At 45.1% G+C, this 20184-nt stretch overlaps 1 protein-coding gene across 4 annotated transcripts in view; it reads right to left on the bottom strand.

Moving 5' to 3' along the window:
• The window catches only part of IDE (insulin degrading enzyme), a 114833-nt gene that overhangs the window by 61249 nt on the left and 33400 nt on the right, over window positions 1-20184 (bottom strand). For all 4 annotated transcript variants that reach the window (XM_069753792.1, XM_069753791.1, XM_069753789.1 and 1 more), the window contains exons 5-6: window positions 9801-9923; window positions 328-440 (exon numbers count right to left, since the gene is read on the bottom strand). In XM_069753792.1, coding sequence (XP_069609893.1) covers window positions 328-440; window positions 9801-9923 — 236 coding nt within the window. The remainder of the gene's footprint in view (window positions 1-327; window positions 441-9800; window positions 9924-20184) is intronic.

The following is a 20184-nucleotide window of genomic DNA, read 5'->3' as shown; positions in this document are numbered from 1 at the left end:
ACTATCACCGTTTTCTCTGCTGCAGATCTAGCAGAGCTCTGAATGGTGAGCCCTGTGTAACCCCGGCCCACACCACACTGTACACAGAAAGCTGTCAATCAGTGGTAGGAGTATGGATGGACCAGGAAGCAAGAGACACCTAGTCCTCTAGTGATAATCTCCTGTTGATAAAACAATGATTGTATTGAAACAGCAACACAGCCCAATAAATGACAAATTGCTGGAATCGGGCTCTCTGCTGCCCCTACATCATGCTGCTCTCAGATTACATCGTAAAATCATGCTGACAGATTCCCTTTTATTTGTTGATGTGGTATCCGGATGTACCTGCAGATATTGCTCTTGGAAGGGATTTTCTGTAAATTCTGGAACTGGGACATTTTTATTCTCCACTTCTGCAAACAATTTCACCAGCAATTCTGTTAAATCATCAAGGGTTTCTGTGCATGAGAAAAAGAAAAAGAAAAACTTGGTCATCACTGGATGCTGAAAACTTGTCCAGAATATATGATTTTCAAAGTTGAGAAGTGAATGTAGTGTTATCAAAATTATACACTCTTTAGAGCTTAAAAGGGAACCGGTCACATCCACAAAACACCATTTACCAGCAGATTTAGGGGTAGTCTGGCATTTAAAGGGGTTGTCCGCTACTTCACAGCCCATTCTGAATCCCTTCGTCCCCCCATCCACTAAAATTACATTTACACTCCCCTCCGCTGTCGGCACATAATTTCCTCCTTGTTACCTGTTAAGACTTGATTTAAAATTCAATTATCCATAAAAAAATAAAAATAAAAAAAAAAAAAACACAAAAAAAAAACAACAAACAGATAAATACGGTAGCTTTTTTTGGGAGGTGACCATTTTTCCTTAAAGGATACATTACAAAATGCAAAACTATATATAAAAAAAAAAAGTTAAAGAAATTCACAAGTACAGTATATATATATATATATATATATATATATATATATATATATATATATATATATATATATATATATATATATATATATATATATATAATATAGTATTTAAGTTCATATTCTTTAGGCACTAAATGCAATATGCAATAATTGGGACAAAGTGACATAGGTTGTTAGAACGAGATGCCATATCCAGGTCACCAAGCTCAACAGGGACCAAAAATTAGCACTTTCTCTCCAAAGGACTGAATCTAAAAATTATCCACACAATTGAATCTGGTTTTCAAAAACTTAATGCTTTAACATTGCAGTAATTCTGTCTTTTCAATATAGATTTTGACTTTTTTCTTTAAAAGCCAGGAAGCTATAGGTTTAGCATTCTACTCTAGCATTTTCCCCCATCAGGCCATGTGCACACGTTAAGTACTTGGCAGTAAAAATGCAGCGTAAAATAGGTGCATTTTGCAGGATTGTTTGTTTTTTTTTGTTTGTTTTTTTTACATAGATATTGCGTGATTTAATCAAAAGTATTTTTTTGGGGGGGCGTGTCTAACAGCCGGAGAAGAAGGACGCATGGTGGAGAGCTCCTCCAGCAAAAAGGAGATAAAAGGTCTTCCCCCTAGACCTTAATCCACCACAGACCACCCAAAACTCCCTAGCAACAAGCCGGGATTAAGGGAGACCCTCAGCGAGAGCCCTAGAGACGTTGCACCGGATCCACAGGCTCAGAGAGGCTCTGCAGTTCAGCGCTCCCAGCATAGGCCGGCACAGAGAAGACTCCTCAGGGTCAGGAAACAGCACAGAGAGACCCAACGAGCGACGTGTGGAGAGGTGAGCGGCGGTAGCAGGAAGTTTGCGGACCCCCGCAGAGCTAAGGGAGTAGTGAAGGGGAGACCCTCCCGCCCTTGTACTCCCCGCGGCACCTGCAGAGAGAGCACCGCGAGCGCGCACACCAGGATCCCCTGCAGGCAGGCGGCGCGTGGTGAGGAGAGCGGCGGCAGCAAAAAGCCTGCGGACCCCCCGCCGAGTCACGGAGGTGTTGAGGGAGAGGCAGCCCCATCCTTTGATCTCCCGAAGCACCATCAGAGAGATCGCCGCGAGTGCGCCATTGCTCCGTCAGTGCCGACTGTTTTCCCGCCACTGGGAGGGTAGACGCCATCTTGGGGACAGAGACCTCATAGAGAAGCACCATATCAGGGCAGGCACATCTAAGATACTCGGCACTGCCGCATTTCACTCTGCATACCATCCTTGCTGCAGAAGCGGAGCAGTCACTCTACCATAGCCCCTTCTGGGCTGTCAGTGTGCCTTGGCTACATCACGTCAGAAAACGGAACCTCAGCACTCTACTTAACAAACTTACAATTTACATACACAGACCTCTGGCGACACCTAGTGCGGGAACTGTTTATCACATCTAGAGGTTCCTTTTTCTGGCTCAGGACATTGTATATGCCCCACTAACTTAAAGATTATAATTAAATGCACCTCGGAGGGGGCTTGCTAATGGGGAGCTCCGCCTGATGCGGTGATCGCTGCACTCCCATGTTCCCCTGAACTCTACCACGGGCAATTAATAGCAGCAGACATATATGGGTAAAACTAAGAAGACTTCTGGGCAACCCATAAGCTTACACAAGGAGCCTCATATAGAGGAAATGGAACGGTTCTTAAACCAGCCACCCCAAACAAGGAATACCAGATCAACAATGTCGCAAACCCCGCATAAAAATGGTTCCTCCTCAAAAGAGCCACAGACCTCACATATCTCCCCTAAAAAATCAACAGACAACAGTGGCGGAGATGGAGACGTGCCTGAGGACATGAATATAGCTGAATTGAGTAAATACATTAAAGCTCTTCCAACCAAAACGGACCTGGAAAGTTTCGCGTGCAGGCTTGAGAACTCGTACAAAAAAAAGAGATACATAATTTGCAGACACAATTCACGGCGCGTATAGAAGATGTGGAAAAGACTCAGGAGGATATCTCACAGGAACTTCAGGCCCACAGAGAAATCTTAATGGACCACACCATGAAACTGGAGGAGAGGTCATCTGGTCTTGAGGACCTGGAAAATCGCAATAGGCGTAACAATATTCGTATACGTGGCCTACCAGAATCTGTCAGTCCTCAGGACCTAGATCGTACAGTTCAGAAAATATTTTTGGACATTCTCGGCGACCAAGAGGACAACACCATCGAGTTCGACAGGATTCATAGATCCCTTGGTCCTAAACCCACATCTGAGTCACGCCCTAGAGACGTCATCTGCAGGGTACATTACTTCAGAATTAAGGAGGCCATCATGATGGCCTCTAGGAAAAGGGGATCCCTCCAGTTTGAAGGTCAATCAATCCTACTCCTATCAGATTTATCCAGGCGCACTCTATTCTTGCGCAAAGCTCTGAAGCCCTTGCTGGAGGTTCTCAAGGAAGGAGATATTCCCTACAGGTGGGGGTTCCCATTCCAACTATCAGCATCCAAAGGTGGCAAAAGCGCATATTTCCGCCGGATTGGGGACCTGGCTAACTTTCTAGGCACGTTTGAACTTCCACTAATACATCTTCCGGATTGGCCTCTGGCTCCAACACTCCCAGATGCTCCTCCAAAGTGGCTCAAGGTTCCCCGTTCCAAGAATCGTCATACTACCGAAGGCTCCTCAGATCCTCCATGAAGTTTTTCTCTCTTCTCTTGTTTCATTTTCTTCTTCGTTCCAAATAGTTTTTATTCATTGCTGCAATGCATTCAGATACTCTTCTGCAGTTGAGTAGTCTCATGAACACTTACTGTTAAACGAATGAGTCTCCTGGTGGGGCGGCCTGTCTTACCATGGGCTCGCCATAGAGGTTTGATTCTATTCTTTAAGCACCTGGACGCGTGGTGTCCTGCTTGTCATCGGTGAATTTGTCCTTCTTCCCTCCCCCCTAAATTCCCACCCTCTCCCTCCCTTCACCCCCCTTTTTTCCCTCCCCCCCCCCTTTTTTTTTTTTATATTCGCTGATGGCATGCGGGACATCTCGCCGGTGCAAGGACTATTACTATGTTTAACCAAACGTTTCGTGTTCACAAGTTCTCGTTCATGGGACCTACCAGGTTCAGGGGGGCTGGGGGGGGGGGGGGGGGGGTCGGTGTTTCCCTTGGCTTCCCTTACTCACCTAAGGTGCACGGGTGAAGGGAGTGAAGGAGACTTTTCCTTCATTCTTTTGCCCTAACTACACAGATGTATAGCCTGACCCGCTGCGTCAATCCCAACGCACCTTCTTTTATGCTTTCCATGTTCTATTATTTCTTCTCTACCCTGCCTTTTTCCCCTCCCTTCCTATTGTTTCTTCCCTACTACCCCTGGCTGTCGCGTGTTCTGGCGGATGGGGCGCATGGTATTGCGGAATGGCGTAAAGGTATTTGATAATGGATGAAATTAAATTTTGCTCCTTCAACGTTAAGGGGCTAAACATACCGGAAAAAAGACGACGGGTCCTATTTGATAGTCACAAACAGGGGGTATCTGTGTTACTGCTCCAAGAGACACATTTCAAATCTGGTGTGGTGCCACACTGTATCACGAAAAATTACCCTAAATGGTATCACTGCCCAAACCCATTTTCAAAGTCAAAAGGTGTCTCAATAGCCTTCCACAAATCCTTTGTGCCCGAGATCCTAGACTCACAAATTGACAAAAACGGCAGATATATCTTCCTACTTATCACATGGGCAGCACATAAACTTGTAGTTGCTAACGTTTATTTTCCAAACCAAGGGCAACAGAAGTTTGGAGCCGAATGCAAAAGACGCCTCGAGGAGTTTGCTGGTTCCTGTCCTGTGATACTAGGGGGCGACTTTAATATTCCTATGAACCCTGCGGTGGATGTCTCTTCGGGTAAGTCTTCATATCCTGCATCCTCTATTAAAAAAATAAGATCCCAGCTGCGCAGCATGAGACTGGTAGATGTCTGGAGGGTTCTTAATCCAACAACTAAGGACTATAGCTTCTTCTCAAAAATACATAACACCTACAGTAGAATAGATTACTTTTTCGTTTCCCATAAGTTGCTTGACATGCAGGTAAAGGCGGACGTGGGGTCGATATTGTGGTCGGATCACGCTCCTATTTACTTAACAATCTCACTTCATTCTGCCTCAAGACCAGGTTTCTCTTGGCGCTTGAATGAAAACTTGTTACAGGATCCCATATGTAAATCCAAGATTGATCAAACAATCACAGATTTCCTGTCTGACCACGAGGAAGACACCACGTCCCCCACTGTAAAATGGGAGGCGTTGAAAAGTGTAATAAGAGGCGTCCTCATTTCTCATGGCGCTAGGCTAAAAAAAGAAAGAGCGGCGGAAATACTTAGCTTAACAGAACAAATCCATCAACTAGAAAACAAACATAAACGAGATCTTGAGGCCAGCACATTTGCTAGGCTCTCCTCGGCTAGACAAAAACTGCTATCTATAATAGACCAAAAATCCAAATGCCTCAGAGAAAGACTTAAGAGCCGCTTTTACCAGCTCGGTAATAAAAGTGGTAGACTCTTGGCCAGAGCTCTCAATCAACGTAATCCCAATACCTACATCCCTTTTATTAAAAACAAAGAGGGGAAGAAAGTTTTTAATACCAGAGATATTCTTTCCAACTTTAGCGAATACTACAAATCTCTATATAACATAGCGGGACACTATAAAGAGGCTCCACTACATTTTCTCCGTAATAAAATCAAATCATATTTACAGGAACATAAACTACCCACTCTGCCTGAAGGTGATCTACTTGATCTTGAAAAGGAATTCTCAGTGGAGGAGGTGTCTGAAACCATTAGCGCCTTGAAACAGGGCAAGAGCCCGGGCCCTGATGGGTACTCAGCAGGCTTCTACAAGTCGTTCAACACACTGCTTAGTCCAATATTTCTGAAGGCTTGTAATTTCGTTTCTCTTGGGGGCTCGTTCCCTACACAGGCACTCATCACTCACATAACAGTTCTCCCTAAGCCGGGCAAGGATCCTTCTACGTGCGATAATTACCGTCCGATCTCCTTAATAAACCTAGATATTAAAATATATGCAAAAATGTTAGCCAATAGACTATGTCCCCTTTTACCGAAATTAATAAACCAGGATCAGGTGGGCTTCGTTCCAGGGCGAGAGGCGAGGGATAATACAATCCGAACCATCTCTTTAATTGACAGAGCGGGCAGAGAGGGGGACCCCCTGTGTATCATGTCAATTGATGCTGAAAAGGCCTTTGACCGGGTCCATTGGGAATTTATTTCTCAGACCCTAGAGGAAATTGGCCTAAAAGAAAACATGCTGCGTAGGATCTCCGCCCTGTATTCTTCCCCTAGTGCTCAGGTCAAGGTAAACGGCACACTATCGGATATGTTTCCGATCAGAAATGGTACAAGGCAGGGGTGCCCACTCTCTCCCCTCCTATATATCCTAACAATGGAGCATTTAGCTGTGGCCTTGAGAAACAACCCATCAATTACTGGTATAAAACTTTGTTCCGAAGAACATAAACTAGCACTTTTTGCAGATGACATCCTGTTCTATATTACGGCCCCCTCTACGAGTCTACCAAACATCATCTCGGAGCTACATAAATTCGGATATCTTAGCAACTTTAAAATAAATTCTCATAAATCCGAAATACTAAACATTTCACTCCAACTCCCTTTGGTAGATCATCTTAGGAAGACCTTCCCATTTAAATGGTGCTTTGATTCCCTTACTTATTTAGGTATTAAAATTACAAGCAAAACATCTAAGCTGTTCGAAACCAACCTAGCACCAACCCTACAGAAAACAAACTCAGATTTAGAGAAATGGCACAAGCTCCAATTGTCCTGGCTGGGTAGGATCAATGCAGTTAAGATGGACCTCCTGCCTCGCCTCTTATATTTTTTTCAAACAATCCCCTTATACCTACCAGCTTCTTTCTTTTCCCGCCTCAAACAAATGATTACTCGTTTTATTTGGTCTCATAACCGGGCCCGTATCTCATACACAACATTAAGTAGATCTAAACTGACGGGTGGATTGGGTCTCCCGGATCTCGCAATTTATAGCTACGCATCAATGGGAACTTGTATCCTAGACCTTTATCACAGTAAAAACAACAAAAAATGGGTAAACCTAGAAAACGATCTTAATGGATGCGACTCCCAAGTTGTTCTTTGGACAGGGGGCAGAGGGCTGGGACCAGGCTCCTACATACCCTTCCTCACACGAAACATACTGCTTCTTATTAAAAACCGAAACAAAGATCTTCAGATTACAACTCTCCCGGGCCCCTTAATTCCAATTTATGACAATTCTGCTTTTCCGGCGGGGCTGAATAGAGAGATATTTCTACATAAGAGAAAAGATTCCAAACCCATCATTCACGACTACTTAAAAGAAACTGGTATGAAGTCCCTTAGGGAATTATTCCCAGAGGAGGAATCGCACTCTACCGATTGGTTCTTCTATGAACAACTAAAAAGTTATTTCCACTCAATCTCTAAACAAACCAATATCAGCAGGCCGCTAACTTCCTTTGAGATGCTTTGTATATCAGCAAATCCCCCGGATCATACTGTCTCGCTGCTATATAAAATCTTCCAAGAGGGGAGGGCTCCACTGCAGGGTTGGCCATTGTTTTTCTCGAAATGGGAGGGCGATCTGGGAAGACCCTTGTCATCTGAAGACAGGGGAAAAATTCTTCTCTTCTCGTCAAGATCGTCATTATGCGCGGTATCACAGGAGAGGAGCTATAAAATTCTAGCAAGATGGTATAGATGCCCCGCCATGGTGCATGCGGTATTCCCCACGACCCCTGACACCTGCTGGAGATGTCTAAAGGAGATAGGCTCTTACATGCATATCTGGTGGGACTGCCCCCCCATAAAGGATTTGTGGCTGGCTGTCTTTGAACTTCATAACAAGCTGTCTATCATACAGATCCAACCTTCACCAAGTATAGCATTGTTGTCTCTATGCGACTTGTCAATAACTAGGTTCAAGAAGGGTATCCTCAGACACTTTCTTACTGCAGTCAGAAATCTAATTCCTCGGTTTTGGAAACAAGAAAAATTTCCTTCCCGTACAGAATTTGTGGCAGAACTTAATAACATCTATAGAATGGAGCAGTTGATAAACCAATCACCAGGTAACGCAGAAAAAAACCTACAATGTATGGGCCCCCTGGATCGCTTTCAGGGAAACTCCTGAACTAGACCTCTGGGTTTCCAGAACCTGACACATTGTATAGCCTGTTTTCGTGTACTTCCGGGCCGTTTCTTGGCATGCGTTCTGTCCGCTGGGGTACGGAGGCAGCCACACTCCTTCCCTGAATTCCCCCCACCCTCTTCCATCCCTCTCTTCTTCTTCCTGTCCTTCTTTCTTTCCCCCTTCTGACTTTCTACGTTTGTCTTCCCCATATCCAGTTTGATTATATAGTATTTTAAATGAGTACAAAAGAACATATCAATGGTTACCAACTATCCCGGATGTTTTATATTATTATCTCATATTCTCGGGACTGCCAATAGCTTTATTAACCAGACAGTTAAATTATAAGATTTAATTGATGTAACAATGCTCCTCTTGTTCGACCTATAATTAATGCATACCATTGCACAGATTTACCAGTTTGTACTGTTTATCTTTAATCTTTATTGCGGTGACCAATAAAATGATTTATACAAAAAAGTATTTTTTGGGCAAAATGTCATATATACAATGTTAGCATACATCTTCGTGCTTACAAAGGTTGCTGTATTCTTTTATTATGCAATCACAGCAGGTTGCATCTGACAACAACAACCTGACCAGAACCTCCAAACAGAAGGAAGCAAGTGTGAACTGATGCAAACAAGAAGCTTACAGCAGCACTTTGTAAGCGCCAACATGTGCAAACATTGAATTTATGACATTGGCCTGCATTACCGATACATTAGACTATACTTATTAAAAAAAAAAAAAAAAAATAGGTACTTGGCGCATAAATCAGCCAATTCATAAGAGCCCACCAGCCATGACAAGGCGTTCCACCTTTCTTTGAGAGGACCCCAAGCTTGACCACACACACATTAGAGGGCTGTTGGTGGAACACACATTAGAGCCCACCTATCTCTGTAGGTTCAGCGGACAGTCCAATGTCTATGCGGGCCTTATAAGAACATTAATCAGATATGCCTTCTACCCGCCCTTTAAATTAGTATGCTTTTAGCCCGGTAGAGGCATATTTATTAGGTTTAGGGTCCCATCAAAGAAAAGGAAGCCTTGACAGAGCTGGTGGGCTCTCATGAATTGGCCAATTAATGTGCCACGTACCTTCATTTTTATAAGTATTCTCTATACAGCAGTAATGCAGACCAATTCAATTTATCCAGAGTGCTGTGGTTCTATGGGATGAAAGGTGAAGCCCTTCACTAAGTACTTAGCCAGGGGCCACTGCGGCATCCAATGGGCTAAACATGATTGTCAGTAGCTCCAATCCTAGCCATTACAGCCGACACATGGATGATCGCGCAGGTGCACACTCTGAGCCTGCACACAGATGGCTTCTCGATGTGTTACTTACTGGACTGTGTTATTGCTTCAATAAAAATACCAAAAAGACAGCATGCAGACCAGCATGTGACATGGCTGGAATCAGGGTCTCAGCCCCAACAGCACGCTGCTCTCAGATTCCCTATAACGGTCATCTAGCAGCTCTGATGTCAGGAGTGACCAGTTTTTGCCATTTTATTCCAGCGGCTCATGAGTATTTTCTCCCACCCCCAATAACAGAAGTAGTCTCAGAGAGCGCTAACAGCCGAGACGAGGTGAACAGTCCAATTCTGACATTTTATGCAGCCACAAATAGAGTATCAATGCGATTGTTATTACCTCTTCCAAGCACACAAATGGACATGAGGTTAGAAGAATAGAAAGTGGAGTGGAATTTCAGCAATTCTTGTCGCACGTCGACTCCTTCTTTTGTAGGCCTTGTTTCAAGAGTAAGTTTATTACCTGAAAGGAAGAACAGAAGCAGAGACTTGTGAATAACGTGTTAGGAAAGAAAAAAATGAAAGGACTTGGCCTCAACTTCTACTGCACTAATGGAAATGAACCACTACTAGCCCATCGCCGTGCTGCTCTCCAGGTCAGCTTCCTCTGACGCAGACGGACACTTCCTGCACTAGCCATTATTCTTATATAGCGCCGTCATACTCCGCAGCGCTTTACATATGTTATCATCACTGTCCCCATCGGGGCTCACAATCTAGATTCGCAACAGGTCATGTAGTCAGGATTTCCTTAGTATTGCGCAGGTGATTGAATGCTTGCCTTTCCAGGTAATTTATCACACCTATGCAATACCAAGGAAATACTGAATACTTGGTGGCTCTTGAGGCCCGGAGTTGGGGAACATTGCTCTATCACTATGTCTTGGGAGTGTGGGAGGAAACCGAGAAACCTGAATAAACCCCCACAAACATGGGGAGAACATACAAACTCCTTGCAGATGATTTCCTTAGCTGGATTTGAGTCTAGGAACCCAGCACTGCAAAACAACAGTGCTAACCACTGAGCCATCATGCTACCCCTGTATATAGTACAGTACTAACCCCTGAGCCATCATGCTACCCCTGTATATAGTCAGTGCTAACCACTGAGCCATCATGCTACCCCTGTATATAGTACAGTACTAACCACTGAGCCATCATGCTACCCCTCTATATAGTACAGTGCTAACCACTGAGCCATCGTGCTACCCCTGTATATAGTCAGTGCTAACCACTGAGCCATCGTGCTACCCCCGTATATAGTACAGTGCTAACCCCTGAGCCATCATGCTACCCCTGTATATAGTACAGTGCTAACCACTGAGCCATCATGCTACCCCTGTATATAGTACAGTGCTAACCACTGAGCCATCATGCTACCCCTGTATATAGTACAGTGCTAACCCCTGAGCCATCATGCTACCCCTGTATATAGTACAGTGCTAACCACTGAGCCATCATGCTACCCCTGTATGTAGTACAGTGCTAACCACTGAGCCATCATGCTACCCCTGTATATAGTACAGTGCTAACCACTGAGCCATCATGCTACCCCTGTATATAGTACAGTGCTAACCACTGAGCCATCATGCTACCCCTGTATGTAGTACAGTGCTAACCACTGAGCCATCATGCTACCCCTGTATATAGTACAGTGCTAACCCCTGAGCCATCATGCTACCCCTGTATATAGTACAGTACTAACCCCTGAGACATCATGCTACCCCTGGATATAGTCAGTGCTAACCCCTGAGCCATCATGCTACCCCTGTATATAGTACAGTACTAACCCCTGAGACATCATGCTACCCCTGGATATAGTCAGTGCTAACCCCTGAGCCATCATGCTACCCCTGTATATAGTACAGTACTAACCCCTGAGACATCATGCTACCCCTGGATATAGTCAGTGCTAACCCCTGAGCCATCATGCTACCCCTGGATATAGTCAGTGCTAACCCCTGAGCCATCATGCTACCTCTGTATATAGTACAGTGCTAACCCCTGAGCCATCATGCTACCCCTGGATATAGTACAGTGCTAACCACTGAGTCATCATGCTACCCCTGTATATAGTACAGTGCTAACCACTGAGCCATCATGCTACCCCTGGATATAGTCAGTGCTAACCCCTGAGCCATCATGCTACCACTGGATATAGTACAGTGCTAACCCCTGAGCCATCATGCTACCACTGGATATAGTCAGTGCTAACCCCTGAGCCATCATGCTTCCCCTGTATATAGTCAGTGCTAACCCCTGAGCCATCATGCTACCCCTGTATATAGTACAGTGCTAACCCCTGAGCCATCATGCTACCTCTGTATATAGTACAGTGCTAACCCCTGAGCCATCATGCTACCCCTGTATATAGTACAGTGCTAACCCCTGAGCCATCGTGCTACTCCTGTATATAGTACAGTGATAACCCCCGAGCCATCGTGCTACCTCTGTATATTGTCAATGCTAGCCCCCGAGCCATCATGCTACCCCTGTATAAGTCAGTGCAAAAAAAAAAAACAAAACCATATTGCGAGTAGTTTTGCAAATCGAATTGCGTGCACCCATTCAAATCTTTGGATGTGTGAGAAACCCTGGACTGCAGTCTGGTTTACGCAGACACTGATATTGGAGAAATTACGTTCTCCTCCTTCCCCACACCGGTGATACAAATCTCTCATGGCAGAGAACCGGATCACATAAACGGACACTGATCAGAGTGTGAGCCGAGCGTCATCAGCACCACCGAGCAGACTCATCGCTTGTGTCACCTCGGCCTCAGGTTCTACGTTTTCTAGGCAGGTTATCATTGACATCTTGACCATTGGCATCATGGTGGAAAGTGTGAAGAGGACACTGGCTGAGAAGTCAGAACTATTGTGATCACGAAAATGGTTTTCCTGCGTGCAGACCGTGGAAAGGGGGCAGAAAAGGAGCTTAAAAAAAAAAATATATATATATATATATACATATATATATATATATATATATATATATATATATATATATATATATATATATATATATATATATATATATATATATATATATATTTTTTTTTTTTATTATTTGTTATTAGGGGGGCTTTTGGTCACTCATCTCCTTTACTTAACTAGTAGGACTTGTACCATATATCAGCCTTTTTTGGAAGCACGGTTTCAACTGTTTGGGGCGACCGTACACCTCAGACGGCAGTCACCAAAGAGCTGTCCCATAAACATTTGTCACCTGTCCGCAGGCTCCGTAATGATCGCTGGGGATCCTGCTGCAGGAGCCACCACAGATCCTCAGAACAGGGACCTAAAGTCCTCAGCGTGAATGACTGAAAACGTGCGGCCACCACTAAGGCTACTTTCACACTTGCGTTGTTAGGCGTACGTCGCAATGCGTCGTTTTGGAGGAAAAAAAAACGTACATTGCAAAGTTGCCCGCAGGATGCGTTTTTTCTCCATTGACTTGCATTAGCGACGCATTGCCACAAGTCACATCCATCGTACGACAGATGCGTCCTGTTTTTGGCAGACGCGACGCACAAAAAAAAAACGTTCAATGTAACGTTTTTTTGTGCGTCGTGACCACCATTTTCACCCGCACATTTAACACACTGTACGTCGGGCCGATAGTTTGCGACGGCCCCATACCGACACAAGTGAGAAAGTAGCCTAAACAGTCACTGGAACGATGGTCTCGCCACCATCCTGTCAAGCACGAGACTTAAGACCCTCACCCTTGTTATCAGCGGGTCTGAGCCCCAGCCTGTTGTGAATTCTGTGGCTGAATTCACTTCTGTGGTCACAAGTGGTATTGCAGTCTCTGGGCTTCCTCCCTCAGGTGTTTTGGTGAGCTCGTTGGCTGCCTTGCTATTTAGCTCCACCTGAGTGTCTTCCTGGCTCCTTGTCAATGTTCCAGTGTTGGATCTGAGCTACTGCATCTTTCCTTGGGCCTGCTGCTCTGCTAGATAAGTGCTTCTAGTTTGTTTTCTGTTTTTTCTGTCCAGCTTGCTATTAACTTTTGCTGGAAGCTCTGAGAAGCAAAGGGGTGCACCGCCGTGCTGTTAGTTCGGCACGGTGGGTCTTTTTGCCCCTTTGCGTGGTTTTCGTTTTAGGGTTTTTTGTAGACTGCATAGTTCTCTTTGCTATCCTCGCTCTGTCTAGAATATCGGGCCTCACTTTGCTGAATCTATTTCATTCCTACGTTTGTCTTTTCATCTTGCTAACAGTCATTATATGTGGGGGGCTGCCTATTCCTTTGGGGTATTTCTCTGAGATAAGTCAGGCTTGTATTTCTATCTTCAGGCTAGTCAGCTCCTCAGGCAGTGCCGAGTTGCATAGGTAGTGATAGGCGCAATCCACTGCTGCTTATAGTTGTGTGAGGATAGATCAGGTACTGCAGTCTACAGAGATTCCACGTCTCAGAGCTCGTCCTATTGTTTTTGGTTATTGCCAGATCTCTGTATGTGCGCTGATTACTGCACGCTGTGTTGCCTGATTGCCAGCCATAACAGTACAAGGAGCCCAACCAATGATTCCCAATAGAGGGAAAAAAGAAATCCTGACAGCATTTTTTTTCTTAGCTCTGTCTTCAGTCTTTTTTTTCCCCTAGACATTAGAGTGCTTCAGGACACAGCTGTGGACATGGATATTCAGGCTCTGTGCTCCTCAATGGATAATCTCGTTGTAAATGTACAAAAGATTCAAGATACTATTGATCAGAAATCGATGCTAGAACCAAGAATTCCGATTCCTGATTTGTTTTTTGGTGACAGAACTAAGTTCCTGAGCTTCAGAAATAATTGTAAGCTATTTTTGGCCTTGAAACCTCATTCTTCTGGTAATCCTATTCAACAGGTTTTGATTATTATTTCTTTTTTGCGCGGCGACCCACAGGACTGGGCGTTTTCTCTTGCACCAGGAGATTCTGCATTGAGTAATGTTGATGCATTTTTCCAGGCGCTGGGATTGCTTTACGATGAGCCTAATTCAGTGGATCAGGCTGAGAAAAATCTGCTGGCTTTATGCCAGGGTCAGGATGATGTAGAAGTATATTGTCAGAAATTTAGGAAGTGGTCAGTACTCACTCTGTGGAATGAATCTGCACTAGCGGCTTTGTTCAGAAAGGGTCTCTCTGAAGCTCTTAAGGATGTAATGGTGGGATTTCCTATGCCTGCTGGTTTGAATGAGTCTATGTCCTTGGCCATTCAGATCGGTCGTCGCTTGCGCGAGCGTAAATCTGTGCACCATCTGGCGGTATTGTCTGAGAGTAAACCTGAGCCTATGCAGTGCGACAGGACTATGACTAAAGTAGAACGGCAAGAACACAGACGTCTGAACAGACTGTGTTTCTATTGTGGTGATTCTACTCATGCTATTTCTAATTGTCCTAAACGCACTAGGCGGTTCGATAGCTCTGCCGTTATTGGTACTGTACAGTCCAAATTCCTTTTGTCCATTACCTTAATGTGCTCTTTGTCATCGTATTCTGTCATGGCGTTTGTGGATTCAGGCGCTGCCCTGAATCTGATGGATTTGGATTATGCTAAACGTTGTGGATTTTTCTTGGAGCCTTTGCGGTGTCCTATTCCGTTGAGAGGAATTGATGCTACACCTTTGGCCAAGAATAAGCCTCAGTACTGGGCCCAGCTGACCATGTGCATTGCTCCTGCACATCAGGAAGTTATTCGCTTTCTGGTACTGCATAATTTGCATGATGTGGTCGTGTTGGGGTTGCCATGGCTACAAACCCATAATCCAGTATTGGATTGGAACTCTATGTCGGTGACCAGCTGGGGTTGTCAGGGAGTACATGGTGATGTTCCATTTTTGTCTATTTCGTCATCCATTCCTTCTGACATCCCAGAGTTCGTGTCGGACTTTCAGGATGTATTTGAAGAGTCCAAGTCTGATGCCCTACCTCCGCATAGGAATTGTGATTGTGCTATCGATTTGATTCCTGGTAGTAAATTCCCTAAGGGTCGTTTATTTAATTTGTCCGTACCTGAACACGCCGCTATGCGCAGTTATGTGAAGGAATCCCTGGAGAAGGGACATATTCGCCCGTCGTCGTCACCATTGGGAGCAGGGTTCTTTTTTGTAGCCAAGAAGGATGGTTCGCTAAGACCGTGTATTGATTACCGCCTTCTTAATAAGATCGCTGTTAAGTTTCAGTATCCCTTGCCATTGATTTCTGACTTGTTTGCTCGGATTAAGGGGGCTAGTTGGTTTACTAAGATTGATCTTCGTGGTGCGTATAATCTGGTGAGAATCAGGCAGGGAGATGAATGGAAAACGGCATTTAATACGCCCGAGGGTCATTTTGAGTATCTGGTGATGCCGTTCGGACTTGCCAATGCTCCATCTGTTTTTCAGTCTTTTATGCATGACATTTTCCGTGAGTATCTGGATAAATTCTTGATTGTTTACTTGGATGACATTTTGATCTTCTCAGATGATTGGGAGTCTCATGTGAAGCAAGTCAGAATGGTTTTCCAGGTACTGCGTGCTAATTCCTTGTTCGTGAAGGGATCAAAGTGTCTCTTCGGTGTGCAGAAAGTTTCATTTTTGGGGTTCATCTTTTCCCCTTCTACTATCGAGATGGATCCGGTTAAGGTTCAGGCCATCCAGGATTGGACTCAGCCGACATCTCTAAAAAGTCTGCAGAAATTCCTGGGCTTTGCTAATTTTTATCGTCGCTTCATCTGTAATTTTTCTAGCATTGCCAGACCATTGACCGATTTGACCAAGAAGGGTGCTGATTTGGTTAATTGGTCTTCTGCTGCCGTGGAAGCTTTTCAGGAGTTGAAGCGTCGTTTTTGCTGTGCCCCTGTGTTGTGTCAACCTGATGTTTCTCTTCCGTTCCAGGTCGAGGTTGATGCTTCTGAGATTGGTGCAGGGGCGGTTTTGTCACAGAGAGGTTCTGGTTGCTCAGTGTTCAAACCATGTGCTTTCTTTTCCAGGAAATTTTCTGCTGCTGAGCGTAATTATGATGTGGGCAACCGAGAGTTGCTGGCCATGAAGTGGGCATTCGAGGAGTGGCGTCATTGGCTTGAGGGTGCTAAGCATCGCGTGGTGGTTTTGACTGATCATAAGAACCTTACTTATCTTGAGTCTGCCAAGCGCTTGAATCCTAGACAGGCCCGTTGGTCGTTATTTTTTGCTCGTTTTGATTTTGTGATTTCATACCTTCCGGGCTCTAAAAATGTGAAGGCGGATGCTCTGTCTAGGAGTTTTGTGCCCGACTCTCCGGGGTTATCTGAGCCGGCGAGTATCCTCAAGGAAGGAGTCATTGTGTCTGCCATCTCCCCTGATTTGCGGAGAGTGTTGCAGAAATTTCAGGCTAATAAACCTGATCGTTGTCCGGCCGAGAAACTGTTCGTCCCTGATAGGTGGACTAGTAAAGTTATCTCTGAACTTCATTGTTCGGTGCTGGCCGGTCATCCAGGAATCTTTGGTACCAGGGAGTTGGTTGCTAGATCCTTCTGGTGGCCATCTCTGTCACGGGATGTGCGTGCTTTTGTGCAGTCCTGTGGAATTTGTGCTAGGGCTAAGCCCTGCTGTTCACGTGCCAGTGGGTTGCTTTTGCCCTTGCCGGTCCCGAAGAGGCCTTGGACACATATTTCGATGGATTTCATTTCTGACCTTCCCGTTTCTCAAAAAATGTCGGTCATTTGGGTGGTCTGTGATCGCTTTTCTAAAATGGTCCATCTGGTGCCCTTGGTTAAATTGCCTTCCTCCTCTGATTTGGTGCCTTTGTTCTTCCAGCATGTGGTTCGTTTACATGGCATTCCTGAGAATATTGTTTCTGACAGAGGTTCCCAGTTTGTCTCGAGGTTCTGGCGAGCCTTTTGTGGTAGGATGGGCATTGACCTATCTTTCTCCTCGGCCTTCCATCCTCAGACTAATGGCCAGACCGAACGAACCAATCAGACCTTGGAAACATATCTGAGATGTTTTGTTTCCGCTGACCAGGATGATTGGGTGTCATTTTTGCCGTTGGCTGAGTTCGCCCTTAATAATCGGGCCAGCTCGGCTACCTTGGTCTCTCCATTTTTCTGCAATTCTGGGTTCCATCCTCGTTTCTCTTCAGGACAGGTTGAGTCTTCGGACTGTCCTGGTGTGGATTCTGTGGTGGACAGGTTGCAGCAGATCTGGACTCAGGTAGTGGACAATTTGACCTTGTCCCAGGAGAAGGCTCAGCTTTTCGCTAATCGCAGACGCCGTGTGGGACCCAGACTTCGTGTTGGGGATCTGGTTTGGTTATCTTCTCGTCATATTCCTATGAAGGTTTCCTCTCCTAAATTTAAACCTCGTTTTATTGGTCCGTATAGGATTTCTGAGATTCTCAATCCGGTGTCTTTTCGTCTGATCCTCCCAGACTCCATTTCCATACATAATGTATTCCATAGGTCGTTGTTGAGGAGATACGTGGCACCTATGGTTCCATCTGTGGAGCCTCCTGCCCCTGTTTTGGTGGAGGGGGAATTGGAGTATATTGTGGAGAAGATTTTGGATTCTCGTGTCTCTAGACGGAAACTCCAGTATCTGGTCAAATGGAAGGGTTATGCTCAGGAAGATAATTCCTGGGTTTTTGCCTCTGATGTCCATGCCCCAGATCTTGTTCGTGCCTTTCATGTGGCTCATCCTGGTCGGCCTGGGGGTTCTGGTGAGGGTTCGGTGACCCCTCCTCAAGGGGGGGGTACTGTTGTGAATTCTGTGGCTGAATTCACTTCTGTGGTCACAAGTGGTATTGCAGTCTCTGGGCTTCCTCCCTCAGGTGTTTTGGTGAGCTCGTTGGCTGCCTTGCTATTTAGCTCCACCTGAGTCTGTCTTCCTGGCTCCTTGTCAATGTTCCAGTGTTGGATCTGAGCTACTGCATCTTTCCTTGGGCCTGCTGCTCTGCTAGATAAGTGCTTCTAGTTTGTTTTCTGTTTTTTCTGTCCAGCTTGCTATTAACTTTTGCTGGAAGCTCTGAGAAGCAAAGGGGTGCACCGCCGTGCTGTTAGTTCGGCACGGTGGGTCTTTTTGCCCCTTTGCGTGGTTTTCGTTTTAGGGTTTTTTGTAGACTGCATAGTTCTCTTTGCTATCCTCGCTCTGTCTAGAATATCGGGCCTCACTTTGCTAAATCTATTTCATTCCTACGTTTGTCTTTTCATCTTGCTAACAGTCATTATATGTGGGGGGCTGCCTATTCCTTTGGGGTATTTCTCTGAGGTAAGTCAGGCTTGTATTTCTATCTTCAGGCTAGTCAGCTCCTCAGGCAGTGCCGAGTTGCATAGGTAGTGATAGGCGCAATCCACTGCTGCTTATAGTTGTGTGAGGATAGATCAGGTACTGCAGTCTACAGAGATTCCACGTCTCAGAGCTCGTCCTATTGTTTTTGGTTATTGCCAGATCTCTGTATGTGCGCTGATTACTGCACGCTGTGTTGCCTGATTGCCAGCCATAACACCAGCCATCATATTTATCACATTCTGTGGATAGGAGGTAAAGGGGTGTTCTGATAAGTGACATATGTAGGATGTGCCGGCGTACATCAGCTTAGTCATGTGAATATGGCCGTATACATATAACTACTGGCGGAGGAGATGGTCTTGTCCCACCCAGGTAACACTTATCCAACATGCCACGACTATGACCATGCTCCAGTAGTGACAATCGCCAACTCCCTGAGCTGCAGAAGAGTCATGTTATGAACAATAGAACGGTTATAAATAATTAGGAACAATTGTATAATCCTTTCACCCTCTGGCTATCTGGAGACATTTGGGCTGGACAGAAACACCTGATGAGAAACTCCGCACTCAAGAGGTGCAGCAGCGCCTGCCATCTTATACAACTCCTGCAAGAGGCCAGAAATAATGGCTGACAGTTATCTATGGGGGAGCCGGAATACACAGCCCTGACCCCTGCAGCAAACAGGAATCCACAGCGAATATCTGTACATGTGGGAAAGGTTATGCCAGGTCATTATGTGGAATAAAAGCCTAGAAATTAATCGGTGCAAAAAAAAAATGGTCTGATTGAATAGACTCTAATATTATTACAGTCCAGGAAGCCTTTAGCTTTCTTGTATAAAAGCCCTGCTGCAAATATGGCTTTAAAAAGGGACGCTGTCATGTTGAATGAGGGTATGTGTCCACGTTCAGGATTGCATCAGGATTTGGTCAGGATTTTTCATCAGTATTTGTAAGCCAAAACCAGGAGTGGGTGATAAATGCAGATGTGGTGCATATGTTTCTATTATACTTTTCCTCTAATTGTTCCACTCCTGGTTTTGGCTTCCAAATACTGATGAAAAATCCTAACCAAATCCTGATGCAATCCTGAACGTGGACACATACCCTAAGACCCCTTTCACATTTCCGCCGGTACGGGTCCGTCGCTATGCGTCGGGCCAACGGACGTTGTAAAAATTATGCCCGATGCGGGCAGCAGATGCAGTTTTTCAACGCATCCACTGCCCAGTATGAAGTCCGGGGAGAAGGGGGCAGAGTTTCAGCCGCGCATGCGCGGTCGAAAATGGCGGACACAACGGGCAAAAAAAAGTTGCATTGAACTTTTTCTGTCCGTCGCGTCCCCCAAAACACGACAGATGTGATGTGTGGCAATCCGTCGCGATCTGTCGCCAATACAAATCTATGGGAAAAAAACGCATCCTGTCGGGAACATTTGCAGGATCAGTTTCTTTCCCAAAACAGATTGCGACGGTTTGCCAAAGATGGAAGTGTG

The sequence above is a fragment of the Ranitomeya imitator genome, chromosome 2 (genome assembly GCF_032444005.1).
Source record: "Ranitomeya imitator isolate aRanImi1 chromosome 2, aRanImi1.pri, whole genome shotgun sequence".
Lineage (NCBI taxonomy): Eukaryota > Metazoa > Chordata > Amphibia > Anura > Dendrobatidae > Ranitomeya > Ranitomeya imitator.
The sequence above is the reverse complement of the archived record's forward strand: the minus strand, read 5'-3'. Positions and strand labels throughout refer to the sequence as shown.